This window comes from Zonotrichia leucophrys, chromosome 3 (genome assembly GCF_028769735.1).
Source record: "Zonotrichia leucophrys gambelii isolate GWCS_2022_RI chromosome 3, RI_Zleu_2.0, whole genome shotgun sequence".
NCBI classification, from domain to species: domain Eukaryota; kingdom Metazoa; phylum Chordata; class Aves; order Passeriformes; family Passerellidae; genus Zonotrichia; species Zonotrichia leucophrys.
The window spans coordinates 82,399,689-82,421,491 of NC_088172.1; the positions used below are offsets into that span (position 1 = coordinate 82,399,689).

The 21,803-nt window shown below is 37.6% G+C and overlaps 1 protein-coding gene across 7 annotated transcripts in view; it reads right to left on the bottom strand.

The window, feature by feature from the left end:
* The window catches only part of EML4 (EMAP like 4), a 147,284-nt gene that overhangs the window by 47,666 nt on the left and 77,815 nt on the right, over nt 1-21,803 (bottom strand). For 5 of the 7 annotated variants that reach the window (XM_064709006.1, XM_064709007.1, XM_064709005.1 and 2 more), the window contains exons 2-5: nt 20,738-20,920; nt 10,070-10,199; nt 4,941-5,114; nt 2,704-2,832 (exon numbers count right to left, since the gene is read on the bottom strand). In XM_064709006.1, coding sequence (XP_064565076.1) covers nt 2,704-2,832; nt 4,941-5,114; nt 10,070-10,199; nt 20,738-20,920 — 616 coding nt within the window. The remainder of the gene's footprint in view (nt 1-2,703; nt 2,833-4,940; nt 5,115-10,069; nt 10,200-20,737; nt 20,921-21,803) is intronic. The other 2 variants (XM_064709009.1, XM_064709008.1) reach the window with 1 other exon arrangement.

A 21,803-nucleotide genomic window follows, 5' to 3' on the forward strand; every position in this document is an offset into this window, starting at 1 on the left:
TCAAAATAAGCTGTCAGCACACAACAGCACAATTTTTTCTAGGAATTAACTTTGTTGGACACATGGATTAAATGTAAGCAAGTTGCACAAGTTGCAGTTTCACTTAAACCAGATCTCTGCAGCATTACTGGATGTGCAACATCAAGTCTTCAACAGAGCGTAGTTGAGCTATCTCTCCTTACCAGAGCCAGAAATGAGTTACTCATAAAAAATTCAGTAATTTTTTATATTGTGAAGAGGGAAGAAACACTAATTTCCAGCGTCAGAGCTACTTTTTAACAGAATAATACTCCTTGATAGAAGAAGGCGCTGCATGAAACACCTTCTTGAATTCATTTGAAATTCAGCAGAAAGGTATGAGCGGCATCCAGTATTTTTAGCTGGATGGAGGTCAATTTTTTGTAACAGCGACAAAGGGTCAAGCATATGCATGAGGAAAGTAATCTCTGGCTGTTGGTGGAATCACCCTTTGCGACACTGCCAAGTGAAAAATTTAAAGTGGATTCCCAGTCTTGCCTGAAAACAACTGAATGATGGGCTGCATGGGAACCTTCTTCCTTCTTAGGGCCTTATCAGACTGATTTACAGCCCTGTGCTGCCTTACAGACCGAGCTGCATAAACAAAGTTCACATCCTGGGCTGATAGTGCAAAGCATATGTAAAACATTTCTGTCCTGGGGCCACATCAGGGGCTGAGCTCTGTTCCCTTGCACAAGACCTCCGCAGCTTCAAGCAGATGAGGTCAATGTTTCTAATTGGGAACAAAAAATTAAATACAACAATACATCTTTGCTCAATACCAACTAGTTCTTATGGAGATGTGGCACACAATGTCAATAAAAAATTATTATTGATGTATGTCTTTGTATGCAAACAGTGCCTCTGTTACAAATCTCAGCTTAAGAACAAGGAACACAACAATACAACACCCACACTTCAAGCATCACTTCAAGGTGGTGGTCTACAATTCATGTTTGAGGTTTTGTTTTTGCCAAATATAGTTAAGATACAACAGCCTCAAGTTATGAACAGACAGCTTTCTCTATCAATAATTAAAACTAATATTTTCTTCTCCATGCTTTTGTTTGATAACTGACTTTTATTCTCCATTAGAGACTGTAGAAGGGCAACATTTGAGATCTCTCAGAAATAATCAGAATCACAGAAAAATGAAATAAAATACCTCTATTTTGACCATGTCTGGACCAATATATAAAGTATCAACAAAAGTAAAATTTATTTTTTACTTTTAGCAAATTTGAAATATGTATTACACTGCAAAAGGTATTTTAGCAGCATAGCAAAAAGCTCAGCAAAAAAAACAAGGCAGAGGGTTTTGTCATTCCAAAATATTATCCAGCAGTGCCATGCTATAATCTAAATTGCCAAAGGGCTTTTAAATTCCAGCAGTGAAAACCAATTATAAAAGGAAAGGAAATACTTGCAAAATATGTAACACATAATCCCCTCACACATAGCACTACACTGCTCTGCAAAACTCTTCAGGCTAAGCATAAAGCTTTTAATAAATGTGCCGCTATCCACACCCAAGATTAGTTTGTTTTGTTCTTCCCATTCCCAGGGAAGAAGGAATGCACTTGCACCACTCTTGACTAGGTATTTGACAGTCTTAGATCCAAGTTAGGGAAAGCACTACAGACATAATCATAAAAACCTGGCAATAAAGCACTTCAGACCTCTGAAAGGTCTGAAGTGCTTTATTTCAGAATGGGACGGGTTTTCAAGTAGTTCTGCCCTGAACCAGCTAAAGGCCATTAGCATGAAGATTAATGAGCAGATCTAGGAATCTGCAGACAACACCCCGGTGGTAGAATCTGCCAGCACACTGGGGGGATATTGCCAAACATAAGAAGAATCAGGCAAAAAATCCACAATTTCAGCAAAATTTCAACAAAGTCAAGAAGAGAAATTGTGTGAATACAAAGTGGGAAACCCAAATGGCAGAGAGTACCGAGGACAAGAGTGGGTCACAACAGGAGGCAACAGTGTGGGGCTACAGTAAAAAGCAAAATCTCATCCCTGTGCTGACAGGAGCAGGAGTGACTACTCTGTGCTACTCACCCCCAGAGGCACTGACTGGAGACCCCAAACCAAGAAAACCTGCTGCTGAGGAAGGTGTGACAGGAATAGCTGGCTAGAGCACATCACCTGCTGAAGGTGACACTGAAAAAAGATCCCTGCCTGTCATCAGAATGTGCTACCAGGAACCTACTAAACAGTTAAATTGAGAGACCTATTGAAATCATAGAAGTATATTCCTACTATGACAGTCTACAGAAACATATCCTATGTGAAATCCAGGAACTGACTCCAAGGAAATGCACTTGCATTTTCAAATCAGCTTTAATTAGGAAAAGAAGAAAAAAACAGCTGGAAGTTTCATATCACTGGCATTAAGCCATAAAAGGTCATAATTCTGCTAATCCAAATAGGCAATATTAAAACATATTTACACAAGAACTACTTTATAATAATCTTAAAATTCCATGAGCACCCAGAGCAACAAACTGTTATGTAAGTACTCATAGTAAAAACTCGTAGGCACGTTATGTAAGTACTCATAGTAAAAACAAAGATGCAAAAGGTCCTATAATATACACCAGTAAGTTCACTAGAATTGTGTGATTTCATAATATTTTGACTCTCAAGTTCTCTTGCCTTTATTACCAAACCAATACATACTTGTCTGCATTCTTTGCCACTTTTGATATTAACTTAGACGTTGATGCTACTCTCATCAGCTTGCTACGACTGTCATCTGAACTCTCCCAAGCACCGTGAGCTTTTTCAACAGTCAAGGATTTCTTTATGCTAGAAGAAAAAAAAAAAGTTTTACAATTACAAGATAATAGTGTAACAATAACAGGAACTCGTATGCAAATGGACATATCAAGCAGCAGGAGACAAAAGCAGAGCTAGATCTTCCTTCAAGCTGCAGCATGTAACAGGGAAAAAAGATTAGTCAAAAAGTTCTAACTGGATGAATGAACACAATTGAGCAAGACAATTGCCACATGTTTTATCTATTCTTTTCCATTTCCAAATGCTCTTACATAAAGACTTGAACAAAATAACTCTATACTTCATTACTACATCCCTAACAAATTACAGTAGCGGAAAAAATGAGGCTAAGTATATAAGCCTTAAAGAATAAACTATATTTAAAAAAATCAATTAAGCAGATAACAATGTATTTTTTTCCCTGATTAACTGTTCACCAGCTTAAGCACATTGATTTTGAGGCAGAACAGTTCTATCAGATTAGAGTTTCATATAGAAGCTTTGCAGTTAGCACATACTAAATCACATTAATGGCTTTAATCTTTTTGAAACAAATGTCTGCAAACCTCTTGCATGAGTAAGACAAGCTAGGTTTGGCCTGAGACTACAGACAATTAAATCCATGAATGCGGATGTAATTTTTCAGCAATCTCATTGGAGCCAATTTACACTAATGGGAACTTGCAAATTTTGCAGTCACTAGTTCAGTAACTTCACATGTGACTTAATCACAGAACACATGCTCAAAAAGTTACCTAGCCCAGCTGATTGAGAGTTTGCACGTCTTGCTAATAGTATCACACTTCATCCTGTCAGAAATGCTTTTTGCAGGAGTTAAGTCCTGAAATGCAACCCTAGAAATGGCAAGCTCCTTCTACAGCACCTCAAGAGGTTCAAAAGTCCTGTGACAAACAAGTTAATCAAATCAAGTTAAACCCTTAGGAGACAGAAAAAGGCATTTATTTTTCCCCACACTGCAAAAGATTAGTAAGCAAGACTTCAGACATCTTTACAGGGAGATATCAGGCAAGAGAATAACAGGCTGCAAGTTCAGCTTCAGACAACTCACAGGTCTGTGCAAGACATGGAGACAGAGCCTTTATGGAGTGTTATAACATGCACCAGTCAAGTGGAAGTTTAAATATTTATAAGAGCTGTGAATTCAAGCGATGCAAGACAACAATCTTGTGAACCAAACGGGTAAATTTCAGAGTAATAAATTTAATTTACATTTTGTTTCAGTCTCTAAGTGCCAGAGAGTAAAAAAAATAAAAATGCACACCTTCCAAAACAGTAAGGTGACAACGAATAAAAAAAACAAACCAAAACAAAAATAAACTATGCCAGGTGATCTGCATAGTTTTGAAACTCAGAAGCTATGATCCAAAACTTAAAGGCCATTTTGGACTTCAAAATGCAATCTAGTATCTCTAAAATCTACCTTTTTTTTCCCCTGTGCCCAATTCCCACAAAAGATTAGTGGGAACTGAAGAGGCTATCCTAAATAAATTTCAGCATTTATTCAAATCAAGTAGTTCTGTGATCTGGGTATAAAACCAGAACTTCACTCATGTAAAGAATGAAAGTAAAGCCATCCTGCAACCTAGCAGGAATTAAAAAGGGAAGGGCCATGCATTAAAAAAATACACCAACAAAAACAGAACTGCAGTCACTTTATGGAGTAATTTGAGAGTAAAAATATCTGAACCAAGAGTTGCAATGATACTAGTATTTAAAAAATACTGATATGAGACATAAGAATGGCCGTGTGGAAAATACACTCCATAATTCAGCTATGTCAGACAAAATATATGAAGTGTATTTGAGAATAATCAAGTCAGAGTGATCATTATATACTTTACAATCATGGCTGATTAGAGGTATTCTACTGTTAAAATTAGGATTTTAATCTGAGAATAAAAAATCTCTGTAATCTCAAAAATAGATTCAAAGAAAAACATGCATTTTTACGTATTTGTTCTGCTGCAATGCATATTGAATGCATCTCCTCTAGCAGAAAAAAGGATCAAACCTCAGCTTGATCATGAGATTAGAACTATTTCACATGACTTGTTGTCAAATATGAACTCTGTATCATTACAGTAATTTCTAGTTCTGTACTGTGGTACTGTGAAAACCTTTTAGCTGGAGCAGAACTCTTGCTTTCTGGAGTTTGCCTGTGTGTTTGGAGAGTCTGTGAGGAGGGCTGGGGAGAAGGTGATGCTTGAGTTTGTGCACTTTGATCATTAGAATGAGAGTCCTCTTTTTTTTCTTTTTGTCCTGGAGGTTTTTCCTTCTTTTTTTCTGTACCACTGTAAAAGAAAATGTAACATAGGGAGGGAAAAAAGAGAACAAGCAAATAAATTAGCAAGGTGGGAGAAAATGTCCTCTGTGAAAAGACGGGAGAGGCATTTAACAACTTCCTATAAACAACCGCCAAAACAACACCATGATTATTTACTCTATCTTTTCATGTTAGCCTTTTGCTGAAATAAGGTTTATCCACTAGTTCCAACAATAAAAAACAGTCAGGGAGACATGGAAGATAACTTACATATTTCTGCTGTACTATGTTAGCTATGATTTTAAAATTATTACAAGTTTGATTTGAGTGTGTCCTTCATTCACAGGTTCCCCATCAGCATTCAAAGCTGACACAAACTGATGCCCCACAAATCTGCTGTCCCTCAGGACAAAACCATCCTCTGCTTCAGAGCTCGCTGACCACATTGTTGTGCTGCCAGCCAGGGTTCAGTGCAAGTCAAGGCAGGACTGTCACTTGTGCTGTCTCTCCTCAGTGTAAGCCCACCATGAAAGTGTATTTGTGGGCATCCATGCTGTTATCTTAGAGCTGCCACCAGCTGCCCTGGAATGCTGCTGCTGGTCCCTGGGCTCTCCTTGGCTGCACCGGAGTTCAAAGGAAACCATCCCTGAAAACTCCTGGCTGATTTGATCTGCAGTTGACTAATATCAGATTGTCTTGCCACTTCTTTAATGCCTTCAGCCACAACAGCCAAGAACACATCTTTATTTACATAGTGCTGTAGTTATTAGTTTAATACTTGAAACAGATTTAAATACATATCATTACCAAACTTAAATCTATTAAGACCCAAACCAAATGTTTGCTGGGTAAACAGAAAGATTAATTAAAAGGCTCTTCTATGAAGTCACATACTTTTTAATCTACTGAATCACACAAACAATATCAAGACCTGGAAGAGAAGAGTACTCTCAAGTGCATGGCCTATTTTTTTTAAGGTAAAAAAATTATATCTTATAACATAGATTTTTCAGTGAATAAATAAAGCAAGATAGAAATAACAGCTAAAAAGGTAATAGAAAGATTTTTATCTTAGGGTCAAAGTAACCTGCAAAGTAAAAAAGAAAGAGTATCTTTCTGAACATGAGAATCCAATTTTTTTTTCCCCTCATAACAATTTCCCCCCCACCTTGAATTCTTGCATTACCATAATTATTTGTATTTCTATTTACCCTTTCCCAAAACACAAAGAAAACAGTAAAGCGTCATTCAAAATCAAAAAAATATAGGCACCCAATTGTAACATATCTTTCTTAGGAACTTTTTTTTTTGCTTCTTTTGTTACTTCAGTTAAATTGTATCATCTACCACTGAGACAAAGCCCCCAAGGCTTACAGGAGTTCAACTTTTCCAACTGCTTTCAGAGAAGAGATGCATTGAAAAACAGGTCAAAACATGAATATGAAACCCAGACAAATCTGTAAGGATCACTCAGGATTTCTACTGTAAAACATACTATCTAGTTCAAAATGTCAATATAATCCATCACAGTGACATTTTCTTTCAAAAAAAAAAAAAAAACAGATGAAAACAAAACAAAGAGCTTTCACATTCCTTGAGGGCGTATATGTGATCACAGAGAGCAAAGCTTGGAGAACTGTGGGGTTTTCATTAATAATTTATAGCCAAAGGTCCTTAATTAACTGGTAGCACAGAAATTTATTATTATTTTTTAATCGGAATACTTAGCTCGTATTGCTGGATGCAAAGCATACTACACTCAATCTTTCTGCATTCTGTTGCTAGTAATTCAGTATAGTGAATAAATTCTCGGATTCTCTTTTCACTGAAGCAAACAGAAGTCCTCTCTATTCCTACTATGATAGGTACACATCACTTTTTGTAATGTCCTATTGAACAGTGACACCTCAGCAACTCTGCAATTCACCTCTGCACTCCCCCAGCAGGCTCAGGTGAATGCCACCTGCTGACAGCAGCATATAACCTGTCAGCTCAGTCTCATATTTTCTGTGTTCCTACCCAAACTCATCGGATCTGTCTCCCAGAAACCACAGATTTGGCATGGGAATATCGTCACTGAGCTTGTCACTGTGTATTATCCATTTCTTTGCCATGAGGTTCACTCCTTTTCTGTTGGGCCATGAGAATCACTGGACCACTCTGGTTTCACTCTAGATTGTAGCACAAGGTACATTTGGAATTCAACAAAGTGCTTTCATTTACCACCAGGTTGCAAGAAGGCTTCTTTTGTGACTGGCATTTTCATTTGGAAGGAAATAATGCAGAAATGTGGCAGTCTGAGTACTGAATATCTTTGCTTTGAATTTATTTGGTTTGCTCACTTCTGCTAAAATCTTCAGCTTAATTGTATTATGACTGGCTAGTACAGAGTGGCTCTCCCACTAATACTTCTTCTAGTAGGTCTTGTGTAACTGCTGAAATCAAATCAAAACCAGTGTCTTTTCCTGTGGGTTTCTAAAGACTAGTTGTTCTGGGAAGTAGTCATTTAATGCATCCAAAAATTCTTTCCAAAACCAAATTTGATGAGGCATTTCTTCAGTCTACAAGTGAGTAGTTGACAGCTATTACTATCTGTCCTGATTTTCAGCTTCTCTAATTTCACTTAGTACAGTGTTTCATCCTCTGGACCACAACACACTGGCATGTACTGGGGACCGTGGTCACTCTGAAACATCAAGACTATTGTTATCAGATGCTGTTTAGTCTTAAGGAAAATTATCAAACAGGTCTCTGACAGTCACTGGTTGGTTTTTGTTTCCAGTCCAAACTACAGGGTTGAAATTTTCTCAACACATTCATGACTCCATCTCTGTTAACGGGTCATCATGTACCTGCTGTTCAGGGAACATTCCTGGGCTCTGAGTTTTGTGATTGCAGGTATTTTTAGCATGCCATTGCTGAAATGAGACATCCTAATGCTGTGGAGCTACTGAGGCAGGTGATTATATCCATGGTGTCAATGTTCAGGTTCATAGGACAAGATTAAACAGTCCAGGAAATGAAACTGCTCATTCATAGAAGAAATTCACACACTGAACTTCAACACCAGTTACAGTTTGGACACAAGTAGGCCTTTGGGTATTTAGGCCAGATGTATGGCTGCATACACTTAGAACATGAGAAGTCCTAGGCAGGCTACGGGGTCTACATAGAACCTAAAGGTTAATTCTCTATCAACAGATGTCCTTGTCCACCTGCTGCACCAGTTCAAGCTTCAGCCTGAAGAAAGGCCTGGTTAAGGTGGGGTGAAACATTCCAGTCTCCTTTGGCCTCCTTCCTTTTCAACACAACAAATGTTAGAAATAAACGTGGTTACTCTGCCTTTGCAAGCAAATGGGACTACTATTGACATTTACTTGCCTTTCCTTTCCCCTTTCTTGAGCTGGTAATTTTACAAAAGGGCAAATTTGTTTCTTGCAAATAGCAAACAAATTTAAGTAAAAAAGACATGACAAAGGAACTCCTGTAAACAGGAACTTCCTAAACCTTTCTAAAACATGTCTTGATGAAGGGAGTCATGTGTCTTCAGCTGCACTGGAACCACCAACACCTCCCCTGGATAGTTAATCAGGGGCCCAGGGAGAGCTGCCCTCTGCAAATGAAGGTTTTCTCCTTTGGCCCATCCAGGTCTCCTTTTAAAGAACTTAACTCAGATGAAAGGGATGCCGGCCACTCCACTCTGCTCCTCTTATGCAGTCAAGGGTTGAGCAGCCAATGAATCAAGCAGGTGATTCAGCACAAATGAGAGCTGAACACCACGGGAACCGGACTGGCTCTCATCAAAGTGCCAAGAGCCACAGGGCTAAGATTAATGGAAAAGTGCTAACTAAGAAATACCTTCCTGCAGGAATGTCTCTTGTCCCTGTGCCTGTTGCACCAGCAGATAGAGACATACACTGATCCTTGTCTGATTTATTGTTGAAAAGTAAATGTAAGAATTTGATATAAATAAAGTTATGCAATGCTACACAGTAGAGAAGAGCAAAGAGCAGGGCATTACCCTCACTTTCCAAATTCCAAAGGGCACTAGAGCTTCTTCTGGTTTGTTTTCATAGTTTATATTTGCTTGCAGCATTTTTATTCTCTGAAGTATATAATTTCCCTGCCTTGCTGCACAGCACAATATTTACATCCACACTAGAAGATAAACCAGCTACTGGTACTCTACAGAGGCCAAGAATTTGTTCACATAACTTACCACAGTTACACATTAGAGTATTCTCTGCCCCGTGGCTATATCTGGCAGCTTGTTCTTCACAACAAACAAGAATAGGTACAAAACCTACTGCTGAAGAAGCCATGCAATCACTGGCTAACACACTCACAGAAAAAAGCAGCTAAGAAAACATTTCATTTACTGTGTGAAGCTGAAAGTATTACACGGAGGAAAACCACTACTGTTTAGTTCCTAGCTCGTTTAACTTAAATTACTCAAGCAATGTAATTTCTTCACATTTGACATCTGATACAGATATTTTTCATAAGGACTAAGTAGCTGTATTTTGGGTTAGATTTTCTACCCAAAAATGTAAACCCTTATCTTACACAATTTACTATTGTCTCATAGTTATTTCGCTATTGCCTACTATTTACACTCCAGACAATGAAGTCAGTTTTGCCCTTTAATTTCCTTGAGGGAAGACAAAAAAACAACAAAAAAAGCACATATGAATACCAGAAGGAAAAATTTTCCATTTGTACTGGAAATACATTTTCCTATTCCCTTAGTGAGAATTCATTTTGGACACTACACACCACAGAAATACTCTCCATTTCTGAATTCTTTTTAGAACTCTTCTGTACACAGCCCAACAACATGTTAAACCTCCAAAGTTTATTTGTGCCTTACTGGACTTCAGGCAGCTCTGCTGAGTGTTGTGCAGATACAAAAATCAAACTCTGTTTGACCTGTTTGGTTTTTTTAATATATAAAAGTCTGAATTTTAATAACAATTTAGATACCTTTTAGCAGCAGATGAAAGTGTTTCTTTTCTGGCAACAGAAACAGATGAACTGTGGCTTGTTTTCCTGTTTCCTGTACTCCCGTTGGTTATACATGACATCGAGAGAGCTTCTCGGAGGCTTGGCTGACCTAGAAAAAAAGCAATATTAAAGAATCTAAGGTTTTACAGCTACATCCAAAGGTGCACATGATAATCAAAAAGCTCTCAGTTGTGGACCTGGTATCCCACAGCAGCAGTCTGAGCATTGAGGACAAACATCTGGTGACATATATCCACGAAACCTTAACCTAAGCAGCTGCAACCGGGAAACCTGGGACACTAAGGCAGGCAAGAATATGCTGTGAGAGAGGTCAGTTCCTCTACTGCTATGATGTCATGAAAGAATTATTAAGTTATTTAAGGGTTCTGATTCTAAAGATAAAAAAAAAAATTAAGATTTGCAGTTTCATTTCAGCTGCCCCTTCAATCTTAAAATACCTTTCAGTATATGCCCTATGGTATAGCTATTAAGTTTCTGATACTGCTCACTCTGCAGAACATCTGCCACATCCAGTGAGCATTACAGACTCTCTCCAGGGACAAATCAAGAGTGTATATGAGAAGAACGCTGTTGTCTGTCAGATGCCCACTTCACTCATTGCAGAAGTTTAAAACTATGCAGTGAATGTGGGAGGGGATTGCAAGGAAGACAAGGGGGATCAAAGGCTCTTCTATTTTCAGAGCTGAACACTAAGCCTGGCAATTAGCTCCCAGACCTGACTCTTCCACAGAATGCCAGTGAAATACAAGGCATTTTACTCAAACCTGCTGTTTCATCCTTACCCACTATGTCTCTCTTTTTGTGCGCCTGTTTTATTTCCAAGGTATTACTTGGAGCAGAATTTTGCCCTTCCTCCTTTAAAGTGCTAGACTTGTACTTTTCCCTTCTGAAGGGAGAAAGATTCCCAGGGTAATCTCACATTAAGCATCCAAAAATCAGTGGTCACTTTTGAGCCCCTCTTGTGTCACATGCCTATTTCACAGACAGCAAATTTCTATTGCATCTCATAAGGTTGTCACTCTGACTTCAGCAACAAACACGGAGGACACGACTGACAGAAAAATAACAGGTCTGTGTTCATGGCAGGCTCACAATAGTGTGAGACAGATAAGGCATGAGGCCACACATTGAAGATAAAAGCGAGGAGTAAAACAGCAGCTGGGGAGAATGGACAGTTCTGTGCAGAGAGGACAAACTCACACAGATGCCTCATTTGAACACTACCAGCCATGTGTCACAGCACAGCTCCTTCAAGCAGGTTGAGAGGCAAATTGATTCTTATTTTAAGCTACCACATCATATACAAGAGATACCCATCAAGGGAATATTAGATTTCAGAACTATTTGGATGAATGCAGAAATGGGCTGGCCTACACAAACGAAACAGCGCTTCAAATGCACCAAGCAGCATGTGATCACATCTGAAATTCAGATCAGGAAAGCCAAAAGGAGCATGTGGAATATCTCAGGCAGAAATGAGAATAAAAGAAGGCTGAAGAAAGTAAAGACACACTTAAAATCCAAAAACAGATCAAAGATCATTGTTCTTCCTAAATTCTGTATAAGTCAATTTGGTATGATTCTTTCCAAGTGTTACTTTTTACAGACTGTTTTATTTGCAAGATAAACATTTGGAATACAAAATTTGTTTTAGAATTTGCTTTAATATACTGCATAAAGCCTCTGAAGCTCAAGATTTTTTTACCCCATGCAATTCAGACTCAAGAACAAAAGCGCATGAGCTTAGAAAGCACATTTACTGTAGAAACCTATAAATTAGCTTCTTTTATTTTCAGTGACAAAGTAAGTCATCTTCTTTGTGGAGATGCGTAATATAAAGGCCTGTGATTCACACTTGAACTTTATATGACCTTAACGTCTCTGTCTGCCCATTGTAATAGATTATTGTCTCTCCAACCAGCTCTAGCATGGCTTTTCAGAAACGTGAATCAGGAGAATCAGCAGTAATTCCCAGCATGGTGGGTAAGGCACTCAGTGGGATGTGCAAAGCACAACAGAGCTACAGAGAGCATACAGGAACTTGCGAAGATGGGGAACACACTCTCAGAGTGCAAGGAGCAGGCTATTTTTTTTAACTGGCTACATCTAGAATAATTCCCCCTACTAGGTATGGAAAGCATTAGTTCCTGCTTATGTCCAGGGACAAAACTGATTACAAATAAAACTCGACATCAGTATGCACTCATGACAGGAATATGCCCTGCTCCATGCAATGATGAACACAACAGCAATAAAAAAAGGGATCCAGACTGCAGCTTTGGGATTGTTTTCCAGTAAGGTGGATATTGATGGTAGATCGGCAAAGTAATCCTAAATGTCAACACATGACACGCAAAATCACATTTGAGATTAAGATTTTTGAATTGAAGTAAAAACCATTTTTGCAAAATGACTAACAATTAAACATAACCCAGATTAAAATCTGCAGTGACAGATTTTTTTTCAAGTGTCAGAAATATATCAGGCTTTCTTACACTCCAGAACAAAAATCTTGGTCAGTGTGCCACACTCAATGTGCAATAAAATGTAAAAAAGCAAAAAAGTAGCAAAAATCCCCTCAACAAACAAAAATCCCCAAACCCCATTTTCAACACCCCTAAGAAACAAGACCCCTTCCAAATTCTCTATATACTGCATGTTAATTAGATAATCAAAAACTTTAGAGTGCCTACTTTTAAAGGGAAGAAAAAAAAAATCAATTAATCATCAGCATTTATAAGTAAAGAAAATGCATTTATATTTTAAGTCATGAAAAGGAAAAGTGAATTTTAAGTCCTGTGCACATTCCAGGCAGTGAAACCTGGCTACTGACAGAGACACACAAGGGGGATCTTCCCAGCTGGGTCAGAAGTCCAAGGAAGCTGACCCACCAGTCCAAACCACACATCTCTTTTAATGACTTTTAACCAGGGCGTCTCTGCAGTCCAAAGATGTCAAAAATTAACAACACTATAACCTTCTCCACTGCAGAGATAATCCTTCATAGAACCAAGTGCTTTTGCTTCAGAGACCTGGAAATAATGAAGTGGCCCAGGAGAACAGAAATTCCAGATCAATACACAAACAACTGAGCTCTGGCAGCACTGGGCTGCACACCTCTGCCAATATCATGCCATTCACCACCTGCTAGCATAGGCAGCCTGAAATATTTCACACTGAATAGCACTTAGCTTTATCTGCTAGTTTGGAACAAAAGCCAGATGTAAACGGAAAGCAGAATGAAAGGCAGTGTATGGTGACCAGGATTAAAGTCAAATTGTCAGAGATCAAAGTGGTAAAAATGTCTTTTATGGGACAGATTCATCTCTGTTCTGATAATTTTCATAGAATAGTATCTGTAGAGTTCAAAAGAAACATTTTATTAACATCTGTCAAGTATACAAATGTGTGAATGAAAGATAAGTAAGATTAGAAAAAACAGACCACAATAAACCAAAAATCTATTTCCAATTCTTTATCAGCCTTGATTAGCTAACTGGGGAAAAAATGAAGCCAGGCTGAGCGTGGTAAGTTTGAAAATGTGTGTCCTGTGATAACATGACAGCTTTTTCCTCCAAACATACTTACAAGGCGCTGAAACTGAGAATCAATTAGTAATTCACTTTTCTTCCCAAATCCAAAACTCAGAATATGTTACATTAAAACGTAGGTGATTCTGTTATCAAATATATTTGCTGAAACAATTTTCTCACTATCTTTGTATTTGCTAATATTCTAACAGGGAAACCGCCTTTCTTACAAGAAAAAACCAAACACTTGTTTGTCTTCTCCAGGTAATTCCAATTTAAAATAAGTAGCTGCAGCTACATTTAAGTTACTTCTCTGGGTTCTTAATTCAAGTGGATTTAAAAGAAAAAGTTCAAGAAATGACACCTTACTAAAAAAAAATTTTTTTTGATGTTTTGAAGGAAGACTTTTCTTTTTTTTCTCCATTAAGGCATACACTATCAAATCCTTCAACAATCTTAAACTATTTGACTTTCAGCAAAATGTGACAAAGGCTTTTAGATTATAAATATATTACATGCCATGGGGTTTTCTACCAGGAAGGACAGAAAACCAATTTAGTACTCTTACTAAACAAGTGTCCAGTGTGTGCAAATCTCCAGAGAGCCCACAGAGTGAGCTGTGGAAAACAGATAGAAATAGTTGTAAGTATAGCAGAATGTAAGATTTTATATGCACTTTCTTCCTAATAGAACAACATCTAAATCAATAGAAATTATGACAAATCCTAGACTTGGTTCAAGGAGTTACAATTAATTGCATAAAAGCAGCTAATTCTAGTTATGGCTCTGCTTTCAAAGGATGTCAAGCCCCTCAGCCCATGGAAGATGCTGGCAAAGAAACAGCCTGGGAGCCCCAAACTCTTTTTAAATAGAGTACTGCATTCTGAAGGGGACGGAAATATTTTCTTCAGCATTCTGTTTTATTCAACTACTTCGCTTACATACTAAGAGTCAAATTTTGATTAAAACTTTTTAGGTTGAAAAAGTGTCCTCCTCTTCTCTCACATGAAAAGAAGTCAGAGTGAGACATTAGGTCTCAAATAATGAACAGAACAAGTCAGGATAAATAGCTCCATTCTCTAACTGTGGGTTTGCTTCTTCTTGCTTAATAATCAAATTTTAAGATAGTTAAGTTTCAAGAAACTTTATTACAGTAATTACAACTAGCTAAAAAAAACCCCACTCTTTTAATATTTTTTTAATGGAAGCCCAATTTCACAGATTTCAACAGACAGCTATTAAACATACGTTATTGGTCATCTCCTGTTAAAAGGAAAAGAACTATCCAAATAGAGGCATGTTAATAAGCAACAGTTTGAGAGTGCATAGCTAATGCATAAACAACTTGAGCTCCAAGGGCAGCTATCTCTCCTAGTAGGTAGATAAACTAACTTAGATGTTAAGGGTAATTAAATACTTATTTTTAGATTTTTATAAATACTGACTTAACCAATATACTTCCAACTTTAAATGATCCTCATAGGGATATAAAACTAATTTTTCAGGTGTTAGGGGAGGCACCTCTCTGTTCTTTGGGCAGGCATTTTAAGACATGCTACAGGAAACTGAAAGACTCGTTTGGCCAATTGCTTATTCAAATCACACGGCCCTTTTCCTTCTCCCTTCTATCTTATTTTGCTATACTTGCCCAGAGGCACCATCTACATGCTCAACCAATTGCCAAATGGGCTAATTCTAAGCCGAGGAAATAAATTTTTAACTATGGTAATTTGAAACTATTTGATAGACTCTGGAAAACAAGTGATGAAAAAGCCCCTCAAGTATTACAAATAAGGAGTTTCCATTTGAAAAAGTTAGTGACAACACTGAACTCTTCCAACATTACAATTCTTAGTTTGAGAAGCATCATGGAGAACAGTAGAGTACTACTCAAGGAAATCTGCTCACACTGTTCTAAAAGACATACACAGATGTACAAAAAATACCCCAAACTATAAGAAGCATACGGAAAAAAGAATAAGGATACTTATCACCACAACTGAAAATATTCCTCTACAATGAACAAGATTATTAGGTTACAGAACTCTAAAAAAAACCTCTGAACTTCATTCTTCACTTCTCCATCCTAACCTTGGTTTAGCTGATTAGTGACCCTTAGTTCATTAATTCCCTCTAGATCCAAATTTTTTAAATAAAGAAAAATACATGAAGAACATCAGGAAGGTAAGTGTAACAAAAGAAAATAAAATATTCAATAAGTCAGAGCAGAAGATAGGAAAAAATTGTAAGAAATGCAGAAAGAACAGATGGCACTAAAACCAATCCCTGGGAAATGCATTAAGACCTCAAGAGTATCATTATTTGTTATGTGAGCATGCAGCCTGCAGACTTCAATAGGACTATCCCCATGAGTAAAATGACCCACATACAAGCTTGCCAGGCTAGTTTTAATATTGTGGATAAGAACTTATATCCTACCACTACCATAAAGCATTTTCCTATGTATACCTCTGTTTAATGCTTCTTTAACATTTACTGATTAGACAACATAAACATGTAATGAGTTATTAGAACAACTCTGCTTATTGAATAGTGTAAAGACTAAAAAAACCTCAAATCTGTCCTAGCTTTCATTAATGAAGCTTGCTCAACACCTGAAAAGCCATTTTTTGTTAACATAAAACCAAATTACTTAATGCAAATGAAATGAAGCCATTATTGAGATAAGCTGAAAATTACATCTGAAGTACTCTGCTTACAGGAGTGCAATGAGATACATACACTATTTCATACAAGAGAAGGGAACAGGAAAAGAAGGAAAACTCAATGGGGTCCTCTTATAAAAGCCCACTGCACAAAGGAAAGAAAAAAATAAGTAAAAAAACCCCTACCAACTGCATTTCCAGTATACACCTGATTTTCCAGGTCCCCAAGACCACTGCTTTAAGTAAAATAAAATGCTTCTCAGTTTGCCACTCTTCACTGTCATGGGAAACCCTCTCTGCAAACTGCCATTCAGTATTCCAATTTCAGTTTGTGAGCCGAATTTGCATATGAGTTATTTAATATCAATTCCTGCCCAAGCAATAGGAAATATTCCTCCAAAGGTTTAACCTTTGTCAAGTCTCCTCATCACTTCTGAGTCCAGAAAAAGGACATGAACTCTTTGTTTCTCTACAGGCAGACATCAGATGTACTTTTTCAGGCTCATATTCCAGTGAAATGATTAGTCTGAGATATTTCACTAGTGCCACAGTGTGCCACAAACTTGTCTGCACACCCAGAGCCTGAGGGATGAATTCTCCTGTTACACACATTTTGACACCCTGGAAGATTTTAATACGTTTACCAGGCACCAGCTGGGAGCCAATCTATCTTGCTGGCAGCCACAAGTACCAGACTGCTTTCTGCTTTCCTTTTCTTCAGTGTCCAGGTAATCTTTGTTTTTGGAACTTTTTGTGAATGCTAACAGCATCAATCATGCATCAACAGCAGAGGCATGTGGCAACAGAGTGCAGAGCTGCCAAATGCAAATAATTTCCCACCAAAGAAATTCTTCTTACCAAGCCATCTATTTAAAAAGAAAAGAAAGAGAGAAAGAAAAGAAATGAAACCCATAAACTCACCCCCAGACTATGATCCTAAGAAGCCCCATAGCTGCTGGGGACAGGATCCCTTACCGAGCCTTTACTCATTTCTAACCCTCAAAACTGTCTTTGGACCTGGTAATTTCTCCTTTGTGTAGTTATTCTTAGCTCCATGCAGAGATGGAGAAGCACTATCACAATCTTTTTATATTGAAAAGATTTGCTCAATTTAGAATAACTTTGCATTGGGAAGTCAGGCACAAACACTCCCAGCCTGCTTTTCACTGTGAAATACAGACAAGTGCTAATCCTGCTGCAATCCCTACCAGAAGTATTTTCCTTACACAGTCTCTCCACTGCATGCTTTACTAGGAGACACTAAGGTGCCTAAAAATTTTGCCCTTTATCTTATCTTCTACAGTACACAAATCCCTGCATGAAGAGCCTTTTATTTCTGAGACAGAGCTTTACACACAAGATCCTAGGTAGCAGCCTTCTGACTGAGAGCCCATGAGTTAGAAATAAAAATCTATTAAAAAATCACACAAATTTTTTCACTGGACTAAGCTCAAAATATGCATGTGACAAAAATGTAGGGGAAAAAAGAAAACCAAAGATTTAAAGGATAATGCAAAAAACTTTATCTTCAGCTACTGTTTCAATCTGTCACTCTAAAATAAAGGAAATTAGGAACAGAATTAGATCACCAGATGTGCCATGCAGACAAATTAGACAAAGGATGAAGAGACCACTTTTTTCACCAAGTCGAGCCATCAACTTCAGAATAAGAAAAATCAGTGAAAAATGATCAGGATGGATTTGTCCCTTTCAGTGTGATTCACTATCTGCTCACAACACTTATTTTTAGCCTATGAAAAATGTATTTTCAAAGACATTGCCGAGGTGGCACAAAGTAAAAAAACTGAGAAGTTTTAAAAAACTCATTTCAGCAATAAGTAGAAGAGTCGCCCTTCAAACTAGGTTAGTAATCACCTTGTATTGAAACTCCTTTGTTTGATGGAAGGATTCAGGATGGTGTTTTCTGGTACTATTATTCCTGTTGAGTTCAGTTTGTTTTAAAAATATTTACCTCACTGTGTTGCCATACTTCAGATTAAACACATCTCTCCCCATGTATTCAGAAGGACATACAGACATCTATTCTCTTTTCTCACTATTTATGTCCGTATGTATTTAAGGGTTGCTGCAGAAAAAAATATTTCTGTGATTGAAAGCCTCAGCATTTATTTTAAAAGACAATTTACCTATAATATTTTACATGAAAGTGCAATTATTTTAATGCAGAAATCCAGATTCTTGACAGGATCACAAACCCCAAGATGAGTTTTGGAGGAATACAGTTAGCTTTGCAGCAATCATGACTTGACTAGTAAGAGTCTGTTATATGCATGCATAAAACTTTAAAGAAAACCTAACAACAACTTCTTTGAGTGTTATTTTTTAATGGCAATTCAGATCATCTTCTAATCCTACTTATTCAAAGAAATTACACATTTATCTCTGTTAAAACATTTCAAGAGTTTTTTGGCCATTGAAAAAATTTGAAATACAGACATCAAAAGTAGAACCTAGGGTGTTGCAAAAAGCGATGCATGAACTTGTTTTAATCCCACGTTTATGCTTCAAGTCTAATTTTAGTCTCTTAAAATTCCAGTCTCTGTATGTAAGCATATTCTTCTGTGAATTCTATATACAGCTGATTTCAAGATTAACAGTGAAGTTAATGTGTTGTCTGGTGATATTGTGTAATTGAACACAATGGGGACACATCCATCACCAATTAAATACAGTGACAATTAGTCATAATTCATTTAAGTCCAGTGAATTAGATCATACATGGACGTATCTGTCCCTGTTCCCATCTCTTTCTTCACAGTTCCATGCTGCTGCCATTCAATTGTAGAGATATAATATGACCAAACTGAAGACATTCCACCCTTCCTCTGCTCTGCCTCCCCCAAAGAATTAGTTTATTTCTCACCAAACAAATAGACCTAGAGAATTGAGTATGGTCCCAAGACCTGCAGAAAGGAGATGGCCCCAAGGCATTTTGCAGAACACAGGAAGACTGCCCTGTCTGTACACAAAGTTTGCTGGGTGTTAGACAGCTCCAAGCCAAAGGTTTTTAGCCATGTTTGTGCACATCCCAGCTCCTCTGCATTTAAACAGGAAGAATAAAGCACGATGGTGCACACAGTTATACACTTGGACATTTTCTCTTTCTCATAATGGACAACAGACAGCAGAGTGATTAAGTAAAAATATCTACTGAAGCTATATTTAAAAAGAGTTGTAAAAAGAAGCTTCAATCTTGATGAGACCAGACATGTACACTGGGTAGATAAAAGCTGCATTTATAAGCAGAGATGACAACAGTCCACCATTCAGCAGGCAAGAGAGAATGGCAGGATTCAGAGCCCAAGCCAATTAAGCATCATGACTTCCTTCCATCTGGCAGAGAGACTGCAAAAACACTTAATTAAGGAATTTGATCCTTCTGTCACATCTCAAATAATTCAAACTTTCAGCATTTTCAGCCTATATGAAGTGGTCACCCAAACAAGCACAGGCCACATCACATCATTTCAGTGTTATACTGGCACTGCCGCAATTAGTGCACTGCAAGACTCACACAGGGATTGATCCCAGAGATCTCTATGCTGCATGGTATGATGTGGTTACATGCAATTATGGTGAATTAAAACTGTGATTTATTCGAAACATGATCTAATCTTTTATATAATCTGATATATGCCAGAAACATACACAGACATAATTCTCTTCAAATACACAACTTTAAGTTGGAGTAAGTTCAAAACTCAACTCAAATACTTCTCCAGAACACAAAATGAAATGTCCATGGGGGATGGGGGTGAAGCATACAAATATTAGTGCAAAAAGTATCTAGTTTCTTTACTTTTAAACAATCCTACATATATCAGTGCTACAATATAAAAGTTACTAGTAAGTAACCAAAAGAGATATTGCTGCTACATGGTCATTTCTTACATGAGATCTACTGGTGGTAAATTATCTCTGTACTGGAACAAAAAATAACTACATTCAGAAAGCCTTCTTATTTGGTGGCAATGTATTTTGGCTTTTGTTGTGGTAATCATTTAGGAGCAAGAGAAAACGTAACCTCTAATATGCCCTTTCAGGTGAGTAATTTCCAGGCAAAGTCAAAGCTGAGACTCAAAAATGTCCATAAATAAGCCCCAGAACCTCCAGTGGCAGGCTGATGTTCCACAATTGAAATTAAACCAGGAACCTTTTACAAGAAGTAAGGGAAATTTTCAGGGGTATCAAGACCATAAAAATTTTAGCAAGCAAAAGAATTTATAAGCATATTTCAGATATCTCTTGATTGTATATATTTAAGCCACTATTCTAAACCTAACCCCTCCAGCTCAAAATAGATCGGCCTTCCCAAATGAGACAGAAAAGGGAAAAACAAGTGACCAATGGAGAACATTCTGACATAACAGAGCCTGACTCTAGGAAGAGTTTACCAAATTTGGGCTTACCTTTGCTTGGTGTTGATTTTCTCACAGAAGCTACATGGTCTTCAGAGATAGCAAGACGCCTCAGCACATCAGCCAAGGCCGCTTTCAGCACGGTGATTTCATCCTCTTGTTGCTGCACTCTCAGCTCCAGGGCTGAGAGACGGTCCTGGACATCGGAGGTGCTGGCAGCCGAGATGCTGTCATCTGTGCATGGCAAAAGCAGAGCAGAAAGAGGCACTGAATTGCTTTGTTCTGAATTAAAAGCCACAGAAAGAGGCATGTACAGCACCAGTAGTTCTGTCCCATCCTTCTGAAATACTGAAGACATTCTACCAAGCAAGTTCAGGCAAATAAGGAACGGATATTACGGCAAACATCGAATTAGTGCTTCAAGACAGAAATCATTAATAATCATTAGCTAAGACAGAAGGCTTAAAGAGTGCGGACCTATTAAAACCACAAGAGAGAATGTGCTTCCTGTGAAAAACATCCTTACAAGTAGAAGTAAGACTGAAATTAACCTTATTTAAACAACCAACTAAATTAACCAAAAATGTATAAAATTCTGCAACATATTCTTGTGGAACTGTTGAAGAATTTTAACTATGACTCTTAATATTAAAGCAAGTTTCAAAGTTTAAAAAAAAATCCACAGTTGAACATACAAGTACCGTTAACAATGACCTAATTGCATCAAGTGGCAATCTCAATTTACGTGGTCTAGGATCAGACTTCTTAATTTCGATTCCTTCTCTTTATTTTTTTCACATCACCACCATGGATGTGCCAAAAAACATACAACCTTGTAACACTTGGCCTCAAGTGAAGAGAAAATAAATGCACTACAAAAAGGTTCCAAAAATCTGTTTGGCCACACAGAGATAGATTAGCATTGAAGGCCTAACCCAGCCAAATCTATTCTTCAGTGGTAAAAAGGAAATTACAGCTTCTGCTTACTCTTTGCCTTTGACAGTTCTTTGCATTATTTCTGCCAAGCCAAAATAACACATAACAGATTTCTGTATTTGGCTGTTCTAATAAATCATAGGCCAATCACTTTAAAAAAAAAAACAAACTGTAAAAGAAT